This window comes from Panicum virgatum, chromosome 3N, assembly GCF_016808335.1.
Source record: "Panicum virgatum strain AP13 chromosome 3N, P.virgatum_v5, whole genome shotgun sequence".
In the NCBI taxonomy this organism is placed as follows: domain Eukaryota; kingdom Viridiplantae; phylum Streptophyta; class Magnoliopsida; order Poales; family Poaceae; genus Panicum; species Panicum virgatum.
This window is the reverse complement of record NC_053147.1, coordinates 30,824,568-30,842,847: the sequence shown is the minus strand read 5'-3', so window position 1 is coordinate 30,842,847 and position 18,280 is coordinate 30,824,568. Positions and strand designations below refer to the sequence as shown.

Genomic DNA, 18,280 nt, shown 5'->3' with positions numbered 1-18,280 from the left:
CCTAGGAGAGGCCGGCCGGTCTCTAACTACCTTCGTTGGAGCCACGCAACCGCCACCGGCCTCAGGAGGGAATCAAGAGCGTCCACGCAAAGGCGGTGGCCAGATGGCCGCATCCCCAGGCCAGCCGGCCTAGGGGAGGCCGGTCGGCCCCACTTGGTGGCCTCTAGTGCTCTCCCTTGGTGTGAAAGACAAGCACAACCGTCTTACCTGCGTACAACCGACGCTCAGCTCAGTACCGACCCTGAAGTAGTATAAATAGAGCTCAAACCCCCCTCTTGTAAGACACACCATCCTTTAGAGAAGAGAGTCTCTTTGTTACACTATTGTGTTAGAGTAGGAAGAGAGTGAGGTGAGTGCTCTGGTGAAAACTGAGCTAAAGGAGCGGATTCGAGTTCCCTCGGTCTTATTTGTATCCACCTCGGAGGAATATACTTTGAGCAAGTTCCTTGTCTCAACTTCAGTTTCTCTCTAGCTTTACTTTCTGTCTTAGTTACTTGTTTAATTACTTTCTTTGATCTGCGGGATCCTGAGTCTGCATAAGTAGCAAGTTCTGCTTATTTGAGGTTGCTTTCTATCTAAGTACATGGTAGGAGCAAGTAGCTCGAGAGCTGTGGGCGTGGTGCCCAGGCTTGGTAGTTATCTCAGGTTGTGTTCCACCCCACGGAACCGTTGTGGTAGGCGGTAGGTGGTGACAGCCCTATCCGTCCCTCGTTGTCCACCACATTCGGGTGTTTTCATAGCAGCAGTTGCAGGTTGCCGTTGGACTCCCCTCTCATCCCTTTCTGAAGTCCTTTCTCTTCCAGCCGCCGAAGCAGATCAAGTCAGTAGTTTGCTCGTCAACTAGTCAGGACAGTAGGTTATCTGGAGTTAGACCCTCTTTCCTTGGTCTTCTTCTCGTTGGTTGTGTCCGGTTGAAGATCTCTAAGTTTGGTCGAAGCTTTACCATTCCTTGGATTCGATATCCCAGGTATACTCCCTGGTGAAAGCTACAATCGGTCTCTGTGCACTTGCGGAGTAATTCGTTAGGTTAAGGAGTGCCAACACATGGTTGGTTTTGGAGAGTTGCTCAGAGATGACAATCCCCATGAGAGGATTGACGGTGGTAGTGGAGGATGAAGCCATGGTGGTTTAGGGATTGGATGTGGCTCTGATTACCATATAAAATAATCAGAGGGACAGAAGTAGGGTGGAACGCTGTGCCTCTCTAGGCTGCGACGGCTTCATGTTATATAGGCATGGAAACTCCCCATGCGTGGATTACATCTTGGTGCATAAGATTAGGGATCGGCTGTTGGTTGTTGTGGTGCAACAAAGGAGAGTACAACAACCTTATCTAAACTAACTTACAACAAACAAGCAACATTGACTAACAGCCGATTACCAGATATTATGCACACGGTTACACGGAAGATCCTGTTTATCTAACAGGCGGCGGCGGATCCGGCCGCCGGAGACAGGCAGAGCGGCACCGGTGGCGAGGGCGACTTGCCGCGGATGGTGGCTGCCCGTTCGCTAGGAGGAAAACGTACAGTAAGCGTTCGCTCCTAGCGAACGAGCATCGAGTAGCGGCCCCCTACTCGAAATTCACTTATTGACATGACCAGATCTGCCAATCGATATTCACTCTGTTCGGATGGCTTGTCAGCTAACCAGCCGGCAGCAGCCACTAGCCAGTCAACTGTACTTTTCTCTTACAACAAATCAGCATCAGCCATCAGCCACCAACCAAAGCCAGACGAAGAGTATCACTCGTTTTCTCGATTCAATACTATCACTTCCTGAGACGGTGCATTCTTCTCGCAGCTTTCGATGGAAATAACAAGAAAAGTTGAGGTAGAACTGGAAATTCAAGATATGGTCCTCTTACTAGTGAAAATCAAGATATGGTCACCTTTCTAACTTACTCATAAAACAACGCATACAGTTCGTGCAGGGCGTGGTAGGTGTGCATAAGAATAGCTGCACTTGGAGCACTAGTAGTATTTGCAGCAAATCAGTTTCTTATTAAAAGCTTCTATTCCTTTTTATTCTATCTCACTGCCTCACGTACTGGACAAACTACAAAGCATATACATGTCCCGGCACAAAGAAAGGGTGTCAGTAAAATTGAACACGCCAAGATGGGGCGCAGACTACTGTTTGAGAGATGATGTCTCAATATATGATTCAAGCTGGAGGACACTTGTGCGGGCAGTTTGTGGCGCTATAAATCCTTGCTCAATTCCTCCACTGCAACGTCAGCTCCCAGGTCTAATTGGAAACAGGAATTTATAGAGCCTTATTGGAGGGGTGATCGAGCTGTTCTATATCATCCAACACCACATAACAAATGCCATAAGCATGATAACCTCACCACTGAGATATTGTGGGGTTGGGAAGCATCAGGAATTTCATGGTCGGTCGCTTTCTCAATTATTCATTTAGAATTAGCTTATACCTCACTACGATTCAAAAAACAACTAACCATTTCCTGCGAATCCATGTACAATTGCACATACATGCAAGTCCGACAATGCTACAGCTAGAAAGCTAGAAGTAGTGTGCAGACCCAGACGACTCAAGAGGGGAGGAGATGGCAGCAGCATTAGTCATGCTTTTGGCAGCTAGCTGGAAGAGAGAGCCGAAAGGATCAACGACGGGATATAGTATTGTTAACACTTAACAGAATGGTCGCAACAGCTTCTCCAGTTCTACTGGCGGACGCGCTGGCCACGACACCATGGCCTACGGGCTTCTCCAGTATAGGATAAGTTGTTAGCACTCAAAATTCATGTACATGCACATCTTGAGATCAATAGAAGATATTGTTGGCTCTCAGTCTGTTTCATGGTACGTAGTCTTGCTAAGCTACCTACTTTTGCTTTAGGTTTATATGCAAAGTAGATAGTAAAGACTGCTCCATCTTTAAATCCAGTGAATTCAAATGGAATAGACCACTCCCAGTCCAATGCTTTAATATGCAATAAACCAGTATCCGATATTCCTTTTATTTTTATTTTTTTCAATTGAAAAATTCGTGCATATGACCGCTCCCCGTCGGAGAAGTACTATCTTTATTATGTTTAGGACAAGCAAATATTAGTTGAAAATTGAATTATTTTACATGTCCTTAGTGTCATATAAATTTAAGAAAGGATGCATTATAATACTATAATAGTAATAATGTTCTTGAGAGCAGATACGGTATAGTAGGTGCGCGCATATGCCTAATCTGCATTACTACTCGCAGCGGACCAATTCCTTTTCCATCAAATGGATATAAAAGGACTCCTATCTTACTGATCTGTTTCTATCCGTAATTAAAAACAAAAGTTTCCACTACACTGGGGGGATTCAGCTATGTGTGCAGCAACACCAAATGCCATGAGATAGCTAGTCTCAACTCGCAAGTTTGGACTGTAATGTGGGAGCTGCTGGATCTATAATACATAATACCACCACACCACAGTCCATATATACTACACACATGAACAAATACAGCAGGGACAATCTCTGATAAGCTGGCAGTGTAGGGCTAGGAGCCATCGAGAATTTTACGGTTGGTTGGTCTCTAAATTATCCCTCTCCGTGTTCATCAATCACTGTTCCTAAAACACTTTCCATGCACATGACTAGCCAGAGGGAGGCCTTAGGCCTAGTACATAGCTCATAACATGAATGACCTCGCACATCATCCTCTTGTAATCTCGAAGTTTGTATATGAGACTATTCTTGAACAAGAGATAGTTCTTTTCACTTTTGGTACTGTTCATCAATTAAAAAATTCTATAAGCTAAGAGCCAGCCATTGGAGGAGAGAGGTTACTCTTTTGCAGTGCGCCAAACCTACGCTCTGCCAGGCGAGATCGCAGAATTTGGAGCAGCACTGCATCAGGCCATCAGCGAACTAAGTAACTCCAATCCTGAAGCTGGGGCTCATCGCAGCTAGGCTAATTCGAATTAATCCATCTATATGGGCGCTTGATTGGATTGCTCAAACAATTGGACACATCATGAAGTCGGCAGCCGTTGTATATACTTGTATAAATGATTCATCAAAAGCTGTTATTCTTTCTTTGCCGAGTAAATGATTGACTATTTCCAAACATTTCTAAATTACTGTTTTTTAACTTCTCCTATAGTCCATTGTTTTGCGTAAACAAAACGACGGAGACAAGATCACAGATTTGTACACTAAACTCATGCTACGCCGTGTCAAATGGTTCTTTCTCAAGATTTTGTGCTAGTTGTATGGTCAGTCAATCACAGAAATTGTTGCTTGTTTTTGACCGTACACATTTTGAAATGGAGCATTCTTTTTAGAGCTTGCAATGCACTAAAGAGATTGGCAGGAACTGGTTTTTAACATTTCAGGTCACTTAGAGCGTCAATATGTGTTTGTCCTTTCTCTACTTGAAAAGGTTGTGCGTAGAAAATCATATTCCTAAAAATATCTTCTTTTAATGTCCTTCATAAAAGGACTTTGATTTGTCCTGGGCTCAAGCCATGTGCACTACTACAACTTGGAGCAGGCTTTTCTTTAACCTTTGTTTTTATTTTCCAAATGGATATAAAAGGAATACATCTTACTATGATATACATACTATAAGACACAAGTCATCATTTCTTCCCCGGCCCTAAAGTAGGGGAAATATCTATGCATCCACGAGAAAACTACTAGAGCAATCACTTAGAAAAGTATTCTTAAATCTCAGCAGTTCGAAAACACTACACATTTGTGGTGGTCGCATCGATGCATCATGGATGCAGCCACGGGGCGAGAGATGATGGTCTCTGTCTGGCCTGTATCTTCCAATGCTGCATAAAAAGTGACACAAAACATGGGCGCAGCTGCGTTGTTGGGTCATTGCAGTTGTAGGCATGAGAAGCATTGGGGATTTTACGGTTGGTTCATTATTTTTTTCTCCCAATTATTCATCATTCAGATTTGGCGTGGTAGCACATCTCCACTCGTACTGCAAGTCAAACACATGGACCTGCATTGGCTAATCCTCGACCGACCCAAGATCAGGTCACTTGAGAGAGGATCTAGGTTCACCACATCGACGCTGCCGGCAGTCTCTTCCCCAGGCCACTAGGCCAGTATTTCCAGGTAGCAAGCTAGCTTCAGTCCTGTGCATGGTTCTGCTCATAGTTATGAGTTATGAGGAGATCAAGGCAAACATAAATATGCAGCATGCAGAGGTTGCTGCTGCACTTGAAGCTACCACGGTCCACACCTGCAATTCGGATGCTCTCTCTCACCCCAGATTATATAGATCCGTCGATTCTTGTAGATTGGTTGCCATTTATATACATGCTTGATTCAAAAGCACTGCTGTTCTTTTTTCTGTCATGGAAATGGTTGGTTTCTATATATAGGATTAGTTGGTTTTACCTGTAGCTAGCTGCTTTTTATGTGATTGATGTACAACATATATATGATTCTGCCATTCTTTCTCATGCATGCTTTTGGATCTTATTTTGGCATGTCTTGCATGAATGCAAGCGCCTTTTTTTTTTGTCGCGCACCTGTGGCGACATTTCGGGGAGCACACATCTCTTTTTTTTTTTGAAAGGTTGGGGAGTCCACATCTCCAAAGCGACCACAGCTACTAGCAGGTCGACGTGTGCCAAGCAACTCTGCCAGCTCCCTACAAGGAATGTGTTTGAGTATTATTTCCTTTTTGTGGACAGATGCATACGCATTTGGCGTGTCTTACGGGTAATTAAAATGGCCAAACTTCTCTCAGTCTGATGCTTTAGTAGTGAGAGAACTTATTATGCAAAGCCATCCCAAAATAATTATAGTTTTTTTCTCAAAATACAGACTATTATACTTTATATATTCATAGATTTGGCAGGCGCCTCACACTTGGAAGTGATTAGTGGAGCTAACCCCAGCATCTAGGGGGGGCTCCTTCCTCTTTATCTCTCTTCTCCTTCCTCTCCCCTCTCTCCTCCTCTTCGCTTTCAATGGAATTTCTAGAAAAAAAAACGCGGCCGGGGGGTGAACGGACCCTACCATTTTTCATTAAGAGGAAGCAACACGGCTTCTCCCGGCCGCAAAAAAAACCCCCGAATTCTGACCCATGCCCGAGAGGGCCAAGCCTTTCGGCGAGCACAGTGAGGGGATTTTTTTACCCACGAGACGGAAATTCGTCCTACCTGAGATTCGAACTCGCGACCTTATGGGGGCGACGCTACTGAACGGGCTAACCAGTTGGGCCGCCCGACCGTTCGCAATGGAGTAGGGGGTTTGCCCCCCTCCCCACGCTGGCTCCGCTCTGGTTCGTGTTACATATTTATTACTGGCCAGTTCTCCTCTTAAGGATGAAAAGTCTTATAAAGTGTTGAATAAACTCAATAATATTTTATACACGACATTTGTTTTCTCAGAATTAGGATCAAGAGCAAGAAGCTCCAAATTAAATACAAATATGAAAACGGTCCTTTTGAAATAAAATCATTGCCAAGATACAAGCATCAAAGCACAACAGCTTAGTTTAACGCATTCGACAATGCTGTCTTGGTTCTTCGGGGTACATATCGATGTTCATATCTTAAACTATGTTCATTTTCATTAGAGATTTTAGAACTTTGTACTTTTTTTGAACGATTAGAGAATTTTGTACTTGGAATTTGGAAATGGAGGCTCGGTTTCAATGTTTATGGACGCTGGAATATCTTGATCTGGCCAGAATAATAGTTCTAAATAAATATCAGCTTGCAGACGAGTCCATACGTTCCAGTTTCAGAGGAAAGGGGTTTTTACATTTTTACCATTATAACGAATGACACTCATCAGATTATCATCTTTAGATTGGCACCTACAACTATACCAGCAGAGAGAAGTTTAACTTACAATTTTACCACTTTTGCACATGTGGCAAGCCACGCAGGCATGACACGCTGGCACCCAGTCAGCTCGCTGGTGTCAAATGTCCTTCCTACCCCTAACCTCCTCTCTCTCACTCCCTCTCCAACAGCTGGGTCACGCAGATCGTCTCACTGACAGGTGGACCCCACTCGTCAGATTCATCCCCCACGACACCGACCACGACCCCATGGTGGCCACCGAGCGCGACACCATGGTGGCCGCCCTTGTGACGCGCGCGCTGCTGCCGTCCGCCCTCCCCTTCTCCCCAATCGCCTTGGTCGCCGCCGCTCGCCATGGCCCCGCGCGGACGCGCGCACGCCACCGCTCGCCGCCGTACGCCGCGGACGCACGCACGCCGCCGCGGACGCACGCCACGAGGCCTTGCAGGGGCCCTGCGCGCGCGCCGTCCTCTGCCGGTGCGAGGAGGGCCGCCGTGGAGGGGCGGTTCCTCCGCGTGAGGCCGCCGTGCGCAGGCCGCCGCGGCCGCACGCTCGCCCCGCGGCCTGGCCGCCGCCATGGCCTGGCCGCCGCGAGAGAGGGGCACCAGAGAGGGAGGAACGAGGGAGTACAAGCACGCCGAGCCGCCGCCGCCGCCGCCGCGCGCGTGGGCCACCCCGAGCCGCTGCGGACGCCGTGCGGGCCGTCCGCCGCGCCGCTCCTCGCACTGCCCGACCGGCCTCCGCTCCGCCTCGCGAGTCGCTCTGCCGCAGCCGAGCGCCGCCGTGGTCCCTCCGCCGCCAGGAGGGAAAAGGCGTCATCGAGGAGGGCCGGAGGGGCGCGCCGGCGAGGAAGGTCTGAGGAGGGCCGGAGGGGCGCGCCGCGGGCCGAGGAGGCGAGGCCGGAGGGGCGCGCCGCGGGCCAAGGAGGCGAGGCCGGCGGAGCGGCCGCAGGTCTGGGAGGACGCGACACCATGGTGGCCGCCGAGCGCGAGGCCATCGCGCGCAGCTGGCGGCCGCGCTCGCCATGGCCGCCGCCTTCGAGGTGTCTCCTACCATAGGTGGGAGATGAATCTGATGAGTGGGGTCCACCTGCCAGTGAGACGATGTGTAGGACCAGATGTCAGAGGGGGAGAGAGAGGAGCAGGTCAGGGGTAGGAAGGACATTTGACACCAGCGAGCTGACTGGGTGCCAGCGTGTCATGCCTGCGTGGCTTGCCACATGTGCAAAAGTGGTAAAATTGTAAGTTAAACTTCTCTCTGCTGGTATAGTTGTAGGTGCCAATATAAAGATGATAATCTGATAAATGCCATTCATTATAATGGTAAAAATGTAAAACCCCCCAGAGGAAAAACAAGAGTAAAGAGGGGAAAAGCCTGAACAGGGCGGGGCCGCTGGGGCGAGAGATGCCGGAGCTTCCGGAAGTGGAGGCGGCGCGGCGGGCGCTGCAGGAGCACTGCGTCGGGAAACGGATCGTGAAGTGCGCCGCCGCGGATGACACCAAGGTCATCGACGGCGTCGCCCCGGACCAGCTGGAGGCGTCGTTGGTTGGGAGGACCATCACCGCCGCGCGGCGCAAGGGCAAGAACTTATGGCTCGCGCTAGACTCCCCGCCGCATCCCACCTTCCAGTTTGGTCCGTCTCTGCCCCCTTCCCTACCGCCAAATTACTTCCGATGGGTTTCGTTCGCCTTCCTAACTGCATTGGACCGTTTCTTGGTTCTTCAGGTTTTTATTTTATTTTATTTTTTGTTTGAAGATTAACAGCTCACAGGCTCTTTTTTAGTGATTTCAGGTTTCAGATTACCTTTTCGTTTCCATTTTATCAGTTCCATGCTACATTGAGGCAGCTTTAGGGGGTTTCATGTGCCTGGTTTTATTTTCTAGAAGAGTAGTGCGCATGTCTAATCTGCAGCATTTTGTTTTTACACAAGTTGCAACTAATCACATTTAAGTGAATATGCAAACATTGCCGTGTATTCAGTCTAAGCACCAAAAGGTACACAAGACGATAACCCAACACTGTAACCTCCTGCAAGTTTGATGTCCTAACTAGTTTAGGATCTATTTGTACTGGCTCGGACATTTCATTACGAAGATTTGTTGAATGGGTAGCTACACTTGTGGAGTTCTCTTGTTGTAAAAGTAATGTGGATCCTATCTATTGCTGTGTTACTTAAAAACAACTGATAATGCTTTGCGTGCAAATTAGAGGAATCATAACAACAAATTCACAACAGTAAGGGGTTTTGAACCCAAACTAGTTACATGCTATCTATGGTGTTTGAATTGACAAAAGTGTATAATGTAGAGGTTGAGTAGACAAAATTGAGGTGAGGTGGGTCAACATAATAAATAGAATAATAATGACACCTTTTGGGCTGGTGCAGTTTTCCCTTCTAGCAAATTGTAGTACCAGAAATTCTCTCTCCCTCTTGTTTGCCCTTTTAAGTTGCAAGTATACTTATGTCTTAAAACGATGGACTTAAGTGTCGTTCCTCTTTGCTACAGGGATGGCTGGAGCTATTTACATCAAAGGTGTGGAGCTGAGCAAATATAAAAGGTTTCTTCTTTTGACATATTTCATCGTTTAATGATTGTTTTAGCTTGGAGAAGCTGACCTACCACCTCTCACAAAAGAATTAGCTACATAGCAACAGAATGGATGGTTGAAACATAGCTTATTATTTTGTATCAATTTCATTTTGCATGCTATGCTGTGGTAGCACATACGCACAATCATTGTGGTATTTGGTATGACCTGAGGCCCTTTCTGTTATATAAAGTTAACTATGAGCACTCACAATAAGATCGAGCTGCAGCCAATAAAACCTTATCTGTACATTGACAAGATGTAATTCTAGTTTAATAAATTTTGACGCTCAATGTCTTGTGGATGCTTGCTCCAGTTTTATAAAATCTGCATGGACATGTATCCGCTATACACTTAGTCACATCATGCTGTAAATTACACTTGTTGATTCTATCATGTTGGCTTTTAGTATAAATCCATTAAACCCGCTATCAAGGATCTACAGAAGTCAGTAACGAAAATCTCTTGGTGTGACAATTGACAAACCTTGTGTATTTGTTAAATCTGCCATCAAGGATATACCAAAATCAGTAAAGATGACCTTGTGTATATGTTAAACCTGCTATCAAGGATCTACCAGAATCAGTAATGGAGATATCTTCATCGTACAGACCATGTATATGACTTATTTTATTAATATATTACTTCCGCCACAAAAGAGTTCCGTTTTGCATTGAATGCAGTCAACATGTTTAGACTTTGATCATCAATATTTTTTCTGAGTATTCTAATTGAACCTTTGAAAATGGTATAGCTAGAATTTTCTGGAAAAGTTCCAAACACTACATCTTTGCTATATTGTCATACATTTTATACTTCTAATAATTAGTGATCAAAATAGTGTATTGATGTCCAAAACGGCATTCTTAGGTGGCAGGTCAGTTAGGCTCCCTTCTACAGTTCTCCTAATGGTATAACTATTTGAAGAAGCTGCTTGTGTTCAACAGATTTTCGACTTCTTCCAATAGTCATTTCCAGTTAGGTTATTACCAGGAAAATAATTTGCGTAGTTTGGTCAGATGGATGGTGATTCCTTGTAAAGGGTGACATAGAAAATGTATAATATTGAAGTTGAAGATTAGCATGAATGGGTGAAAAGACAGTTAAAATAATTCAGCTCATCTTATTTGCATTTCATGTAGGTCTGCAGTCAGCTCAACTGAGGAGTGGCCCTCGAAGTACTCCAAGCTTTTTGTTCAAGTAAGGATTCTAATCCAACAGTCTTATTACAGTGTTTCTTTTTTCTTGGGGTGTAATGCTTTGGAATTATGTGTGTTTTTGCTTGCAAATTCCAGTATCCACAATGCCGTGTTTTTTATTGCATTCAGTGTAAGGTCCACTGATTTCTCAGTGTTAGAGTATATTTGGTAGTTTAGATTTTGTATCCGGACTGCCATACATATCCGGTGGGGTTGCCTTGCACCCCAAGTCTTGTACTCTTATATATACCGGCCGAGGCCTCAAGCTAATACAATCCATCCATTACACCAATTCTATCCCTTCTACATGGTATCACGAGATTAGGGTTTAAGATCCTAGGCTATCTTCCGCTGCCCTAACCCTAGCGCCGCCGGCGCCCCTCCTGCCTCCTGCCCGCCGCCGGCCGTCCCCCACGGCTCCCATCCAGGGCGCCCCCTCGACGGCCTCCTAGCGCGCCCCCGGGGAGGTCCCCCATGACCTCCGCCGGGGGCAGCGCCCTCCATCGCGGCGGATCGAGTTAATCCGCCGCCGTCCTCGCGTCTAGCAGCAGCAGATCGTGACGTACCTCGTCACCGCCGCCATGAAAGCTGTCGTCGACGACCCCGATCTGCGCTGCCGTGGTGGCAGCCGCAGTCTCCTCCGGCGTCCGTGCCCTACCCCGTGCTGCCGTGGTGGCAGCAGGGGCCCCGACACAGTGCGTCGACCTCGTCGCCGGCGGCATGCACGACGACGCCGCCCCTTCACCGCGCAGGCTCCAGCCGCCTCTCCCCGCGCGGGCTCCAGCCGCCGCAAGGGAGGGAGCCACCCGGCTTCAACCGCCCCGTCCGCCGTCCCTCTCTCTCACTCTGTTTCTTCCGCTTCAGATGCGGTCGTCGACCGTGACGGGAGAGAAAGAAAAAGAGGAGATTGAGAGGATTGCGCTACGCGCACCCAGAGGTGCTACACGAGCTGCTGCTGATTTGTTTTTTTTTGGTAATTCCTCTGTTTTTTACTCGAGCACTGCTCGAGATTGAGTCGCCCACCGCCCGTCGACCGCACACCTCTACTTCGACATCAGCATCGACTTCACCGTCCTCTTCTTCGTCTTCGACTGTGCGGCATAGCGACATGGACGGTGCCCTAGGGGACGCCCATCTGTGCCGCCCACCTCGTTGCCTCGTCCGCACGTCGATCTTCGCCGGCTCGTCGTCGCCTCCACCGATCGGGACGCCTCCACCGACTTCGCCCATCGTCGTCTCGCCTCGCACATACTCGGTCTGATCAACCGACGTGCGCGATCCACCTGGCTCCCGTGACGTCCGTCATCGTATTGTGCGCCTTTTCCCCGAGTATGGAGGGTGGTTGCTGCTTCGCCTCTTCGGGCAGCAGCGGTACCGTCCGTGGTGTTCCTCGTCATTGCATCTTCACCGCCACCGACTACGTCCTCGACTTCGTCCACGCTGGCCACTTCGACCGCATCTTCGACATCGTCTACGACTACGTCAGTGCGCGCCTTGCGCGCACATGGTCTTCACCGAGCTGTTCGAGTTCTTCGTCGCCTTCTTCGAGCTCCGCCGCCGCGTCCTCCGGTTCATCAGGCCTTGCGCCAGATCGTCCGGGGTTACCTCGTCGCTTTGTCCAGCACCACCTCGTCGCCATCGTCGCCGTCCACTTCTACCCCTTCGTCTACTCCAGCAACTGCGGGCTGCATTGGCATCTTCTTCCTCGCCGTTCTTCTGCGCCTGCGGCCGTCGTGGAGGCCTTCTCTGCTGGTCCCTCAGACAACGGCGTCTTGGTGGTGCACTCTTCCTCGCACGTCCGGTCTTGGCAACACCGGTGCGTGCCATTGTCCCCGATGCATTCACGGGTCTGGCAAATCCGGGGATGTGTCGCTCGATGGCGTGTCTGCGTCGACTGCAGCATTGACTCTCTCTTCGTCTCCGGCGTCGTCTCCTTTACGCCTCCACCATGGCGCTTCCTCGTGCGCCCGCGGTTTCCTGTGCGGCTCCTTACCATCGGCGACCTCGACAGCTCACCATCGACCACGGCTACCCTACGCACGACTTCCTCGACCACGGCTACTTGCTCCAGTTCGGCTTCTTCGACATCGGCACAAAGGGCTACCATCCGCATGAGTTTCTCGCCGGTTCTCTCCAGTCGCAGCATCCGCATTGCGCTGACGCTACAACTGCGGGGGGATGTCAGTCTGTCGGTTCCTACCTTCGGCTTCCCCTCCAGTCTCACCGTCTGCAGTGCTGCCGCTGTGACTGCGGGGGGATGTTAGAGTATATTTGGTAGTTTAAATTTTGTATCCGGACTGCCATACATATCCGGTGGGGTTGCCTTGCACCCCAAGTCTTGTACTCTTATATATACCGGCCGAGGCCTCAAGCTAATACAATCCATCCATTACACCAATTCTATCCCTTCTACACTCAGATGAACCTGAAATATCTTATAAGGGGGCTATTGATTTACAGTTTCGTGATAATGACTTTATTTGATTGCAATTCTAAATATGGTCTTACTTCTGATCCAAGCAAATTGAAGTCTTATGAGTTATGAGGTAATGGTAACATCCATGGTATCTTATTCAGATCACAGTTATTTTACATTGTAATTATGAGGTAACGGTAATGTCCAAGCAAATTGAAATATTGTAATTATTTATGGATTGTCTACCTTCCTTTTCATTTACACTCTAATTGCGGTTTCCTTCTTTCTGCACTGCAAAAGGCTAAAAGGATATTGGACTATTATTTGTATTAGTTATATCCTCGTGATACGAATATGCTCTCATTTGTTCTTCCTGTTTACCTGTTGCAGATGGATGATGGCTTGGAGTTTTCCTTTACTGATAAGAGGCGTTTCGCAAAAATACGGTTGGTTGACAATGTAATAATCTACAAGGATCATTAGGATAATGTTTTCTCTTTCACTTTGCTGTTACGTTTCATGTCAATCTAATCTTGTTTGTATGTTCTAATAGCCAGAAGCTGTCCCTCCAATTTCTGAGCTTGGACCTGATGCCTTATTTGAACCAATGAAGCTTGATGATTTTGTGAAATCATTAGGTCGAAAGAATGTGCCCATAAAATCCCTTTTACTTGATCAGGTATGCATTTTTAACTTGTTGCTGTGCTTGAACAGCCTGAACCCAAAATTTAGTATTTAAGTTTTTTTATCCTAATATCATATCTCATTATGCTTTAGCCATATCCAAGCGTTGTTAGACAATTAAGAATTTTCTTGCTAAAAATGTAATGTTTTTTAGGCCTTTAAGTGTCCTGAATAAATATTTCGATCAATTGTTTAAAAGAATGCTGTTTAGGATCTTCATACCTCTCCTTGGTAACAGCAGAAAGAGTATTTTCTAATTATAAAACGCTAATAACAGGTGTTGGTGTTTTCTCATACCCCTTCTTTTTCAGAGTTTCGTATCAGGAATTGGCAACTGGATGGCTGATGAAGTGCTTTATCAGGTCAGTTCCTCAGACATTTGCTTCTGCTGATTTTCATTATTTTTTTAGTTAATTTCACAAAATTACAACTCTTTTGACACTGACAACGACAAGGGTCTGCAACTTCCAAAAATACAACTTTGACCCCTAGTAACAAGGAACTGCTACTTTCAAAAACCGGTTGTGGGCCCACCTGTCATCCAAATAGAAAATAATCCATGCCTATTTGGATGTCAAGTGGCCCCACAACCGTTTTTTCGAAAAATATGTAGCTCCTTATTACATGTGGTTCAAGATGTAGGTTTGTGAAATGATCACCAGAAGTTGTACTTCCTTTATACTGTGACAACTAGTTGTAGCTTTGCGAAATGAACTCATATTTTCTGTATCATCCATTGTGCAAAAATAGATTATAATTTTACATTTTTGTTGACTTTCAAAGTTGCACAACAAAGATGTTAAATATTATTGTTTGATGAAACAGGCAATTAGGCATCCCTTGCTTTTTTTAGTAAAATGGCAATTGATTATATTTCCTAGCCAAACTTTGGGCTTCCTAGTACATTGTATACCCCAGCGTAAGTTATATTCATCTCTAGCGTCATGGGAGACAACTGCATAATGGTAGCTCGGATGGCACTGCCATGGCCATCAGCAGTTGCATCCTCACATGAAAACTTGTGTGTTGCCACCTGAGGTGAGTGATTCCAAACATAAATCTATCCAGAGGAGCTCTGTAATTTTAGCCAAGATTTTGCTGCAGCACATGAAAGACATGAAGTGTTTATTATTAAGTTTGGTGGCCTGAGTTGGACCAATTATTGGCTTATTGCAATTGTAATGTGCTTGGTGCTTGGCATGCTTGGTCCATAACTAACTTTGCCACATTTTCTTGCCTAATGTTAGTCTTGCTACACTATTTTGCAAGAAACTGGTCACCTAACCTTAGTCAAACTTTGGCGAAAAACTGTATTTGACAAATGGGTAAAGCTGAAGCTGTGACAGCATCAAAACGCTAGCTAATAAAATTATGGCAACACTAATTTAGGTGTGGTAACATTTGGTTGCAATCGGAAAAGGGTAAGTGATGCTTACATGTTTGTGTGTAAACTTCCAAAACAGGACTAGCTGCCTAACTTTTCTGCAGGACTGTGTGCAATACTCTCTGCTTGATAAATTACTCTCTGCATTTTTTAAACACGCACATGTATTTTTGCAATAAGCATTCTGCTGTTTTCAAAATGTACCCTTAAGCTTGTTGCGTGTTTGGATCGATCTGGATACTTGCAGCTTTATATAACTTTTTGCTGCTCCCAACTATGCTGCATGCTTCACATTTTGATTGCTTCACATATAGGCGAGGATTCATCCTATGCAAACTGCATCGAAGATATCAAAAGACAAGTGTGCTACACTCCATCTGTGCATTAAAGAGGTCAGTCCATGCCTCAATGGCCCTGTTTGTTTCAGCTTATGGCCAATTTTGAAGGCTCGATTTTGAGAAATCCAAAAGTCAGATGACTTGACTCCCAGAATCGATTCTGGGAGTCATCTGACTTTTGGATTTTCCAAAATCGAGCTTTCAAAATTGGCTAGAAGCTGAAACAAAAGGGGCCAATGGCAGGCATCCAGGTTCTGTCTTGTTGGAAATGGATTGTGTAGGTTCAAAAACTTGACATGGATCTCTTGGAATTTTGCGTGATGAGTTTACTATTAATTCAACCACTCAAATAGTTAATAAAATAGGTAAAACTTATATCGCACATAGTCATTGGAGATTGGAGACATATTTGGCTGATACAGGATACAAGAACTTGAGCGTTCACTTAGCCTATGAGTCAGGCCTATAATGTTACTAAATGCATCTAAATCTAAAGTTAAAGGAGAAAAGAACTAGACAAAGCCTTTCTGTGATCTAATATTTTACGTATACTGACAACAATAGAATTATGCATTGAAGTAAGACTTTATGAGTTAGGGTAATGAAGAGAGTGACGTTATTGGCCAAATGATATTGTAGCCATTCCTTATGCATGTCATTAGGTCAACGATTTCATTTGCGATAATCCTTTTTTACCTTTAACCAGGTTATTGATAAGTCCTTAGAAGTTGGTGCTGATAGCAGTCAGTTTCCTGAGAACTGGATATTTCATTCCAGGGAGAAGAAACTTGGCAAAGCCTTTGTGGATGGTATGAGCATCATTTCTTTTTTTCCGGTATACATGGGGTTCTCAGGTTACTGTAAACATTGAAGGCTGCATTTCTTGTTTTCAGGGAAGAAAATTGACTTCATTACAGTAGGTGGTAGGGTAAGTTCTTTTGTACAAGCTGACTGTATCTTGTTTGATTCTGCTCTTACTCATTGTGTTTGAATATTGTTCAGACTTCAGCATATGTGCCTGAGTTACAGAAGTTAGATGCGGCGACAAGCAGATCCAAGGGAAGCATAGACAAGGAGAATGGTGATGATAAAAAGTCGAGAAAAGGTGTGAATGCTCCAAAACCAGCAAAGGGACGAGTGAAGGTAACCAAAGGCTCGTCAAACAAAGCTGGTAGTACTAGTGATGACGGCAATGAGGAAGAGGCAAAACCAGCAAAGCGGGGAAGGAAGCAATCAGCAAGGGCAGCCAATGTCTCAACTAAACATGGTGGCAGTACTCATGGCGATGAAGCTACTGATGAGGATCAAGAGGCTGAGGAAGATGCAAAACCAGCAAAGAGGGGAAGGAAGCAAATAGAAAAGAGCTCGAAGGGCGGTGATGAAGAAGCACATGATAAGATGGAGGCAAAACCAGGGAAGAGGAGGGGGCAGAAGACGCAACCAACAGAGGCGAAGAGCAGCTTGCCTAACAAATTTCAAGACGCTGGCCCGGCAAGGAGACCGCAGAGGAAAGCGCGGCAGACTTGAGCCTGCAAGGGATTAAACAATGTATTTAGCAGTTAGATTTTGAACTGACAAGCTTTAGTTAACTTGGGTGTGCGGTGCGTCATGATATGGCATCAGCTATTACTGCTGCAGAACATGGACGAACCGCACTTAATCTCGGTCCTTGTGTCTGGCCAGATGGGCAGTTTGAAACATCTCACTGCACTTGTATGCAATGCTAAACATCTCTAAGTCGCATGACATTGCCTTATGCCCTCATCATCTGTTGTGTTCGCTGTAGGGACTATGGTTGTACATCCCTAGATGGGCTGCTGGGCTACTGTAAGGAATGAGTCTGATGACAAGATCGCATGCCTTCAATTCTGCAGCAAATTGAAATGAGCAGATCTGTCTCAGGCTAATGTTTCTGTAAACTCTAGGAACTTTTCCTGGCAAGAGCACAGATGTTTAGTTTGATCCTGAACAAAAGAACTAAATTTAGGTATAGAGCCACCAGCAGCCGGAGAAGTATAATAATTCTCAGGTGAATGAAGTAACAAAGCAATCCATGCGACGATACAGCAGGTGTGTTCTGCATTTGCATCAACATTACTCTCGTAGTGGATCATTTTTTCTTCTGTTTTTTTTCCCTAATGGGTATAAACAAACTGTCTGTCTTACTCTGGTGTCAAGCCATTTTTCACTGAAGTACAACACTATACCGAACACTCCGATGGAGTCTCAACTCTCCATAATTTTGGCACTACTGGACAGGAGAGAAATGAGATTGAGCAGTACAGTATCATCAAATATAAATATACACTACTACATAACAAGTGACGAAAACATGATCAGAGGCAGCACTGGTACACCATAAGCCTAGGCGGAGGCATCGAGAATTTTGTGGTTGGCTGTCTTGCCTCCTCATTGGTCCTTTCAGGTTCATCCACCAACTGGTTTGCCATCGATCCATCCAACTTCAGTGCGCGAGCCGGGAGAGGGCATCTTGGTGCGCCCCGCCTGAATTCCAGAGCATGAAGCCGCCGCTGCTCAGTTACTTCTTTCGAGTTCATGACCACTACTCTAGCTGTTCAACACCACACATATAAACAAATCACATAGCGGCAGCCCTTTCTACTTTTCTAGCAGCTATAGTAATCTTACTACTAATCAGTTCCACATGTAAAACCTTACTACTAATCAGTTCCACACCACCCCGGCCGAAGGTTAAACCTACTAGTGGGCACGGCCGCTTGTTGTCTCGTGTGTGGCTCATGTGCCCTCGCCATTGAGGACCGGCGCGCCATGGCGGCCGCCGTGAAGGTGTACTACATCGCCGTCAGCCCCTCGCTCTCCCATCAATTGTATGATGGGGGCTAACCTGTTA

At 46.2% G+C, this 18,280-nt stretch overlaps 1 protein-coding gene across 1 annotated transcript; it reads left to right on the top strand.

The window, feature by feature from the left end:
• Nucleotides 1–8,144: 8,144 nt before the first annotated feature.
• Nucleotides 8,145–17,175, top strand: LOC120665663 (formamidopyrimidine-DNA glycosylase-like). Its single transcript, XM_039945285.1, has 10 exons — nt 8,145–8,430; nt 9,306–9,357; nt 10,530–10,587; nt 13,393–13,461; nt 13,556–13,681; nt 13,998–14,048; nt 15,385–15,462; nt 16,115–16,217; nt 16,302–16,336; nt 16,411–17,175. The coding sequence occupies exons 1-10, from the start codon at nt 8,202–8,204 to the stop codon at nt 16,933–16,935; spliced, it is 1,326 nt and encodes a 441-aa protein (XP_039801219.1). The 5' UTR covers nt 8,145–8,201; the 3' UTR covers nt 16,936–17,175.
• The last annotated feature ends 1,105 nt before the right edge of the window (nt 17,176–18,280 follow it).

Coding starts and splice junctions, on each gene's coding strand:
- LOC120665663 (XM_039945285.1), top strand. CDS start 8,202: ATGCCGGAGCTTCCGGAAGTGGAGGCGGCGCGGCGGGCGCTGCAGGAG. Junction 9,358..10,529: donor GAGCTGAGCAAATATAAAAG/GTTTCTTCTTTT, acceptor CATTTCATGTAG/GTCTGCAGTCAGCTCAACTG. Junction 13,462..13,555: donor AAATACGGTTGGTTGACAAT/GTAATAATCTAC, acceptor ATGTTCTAATAG/CCAGAAGCTGTCCCTCCAAT.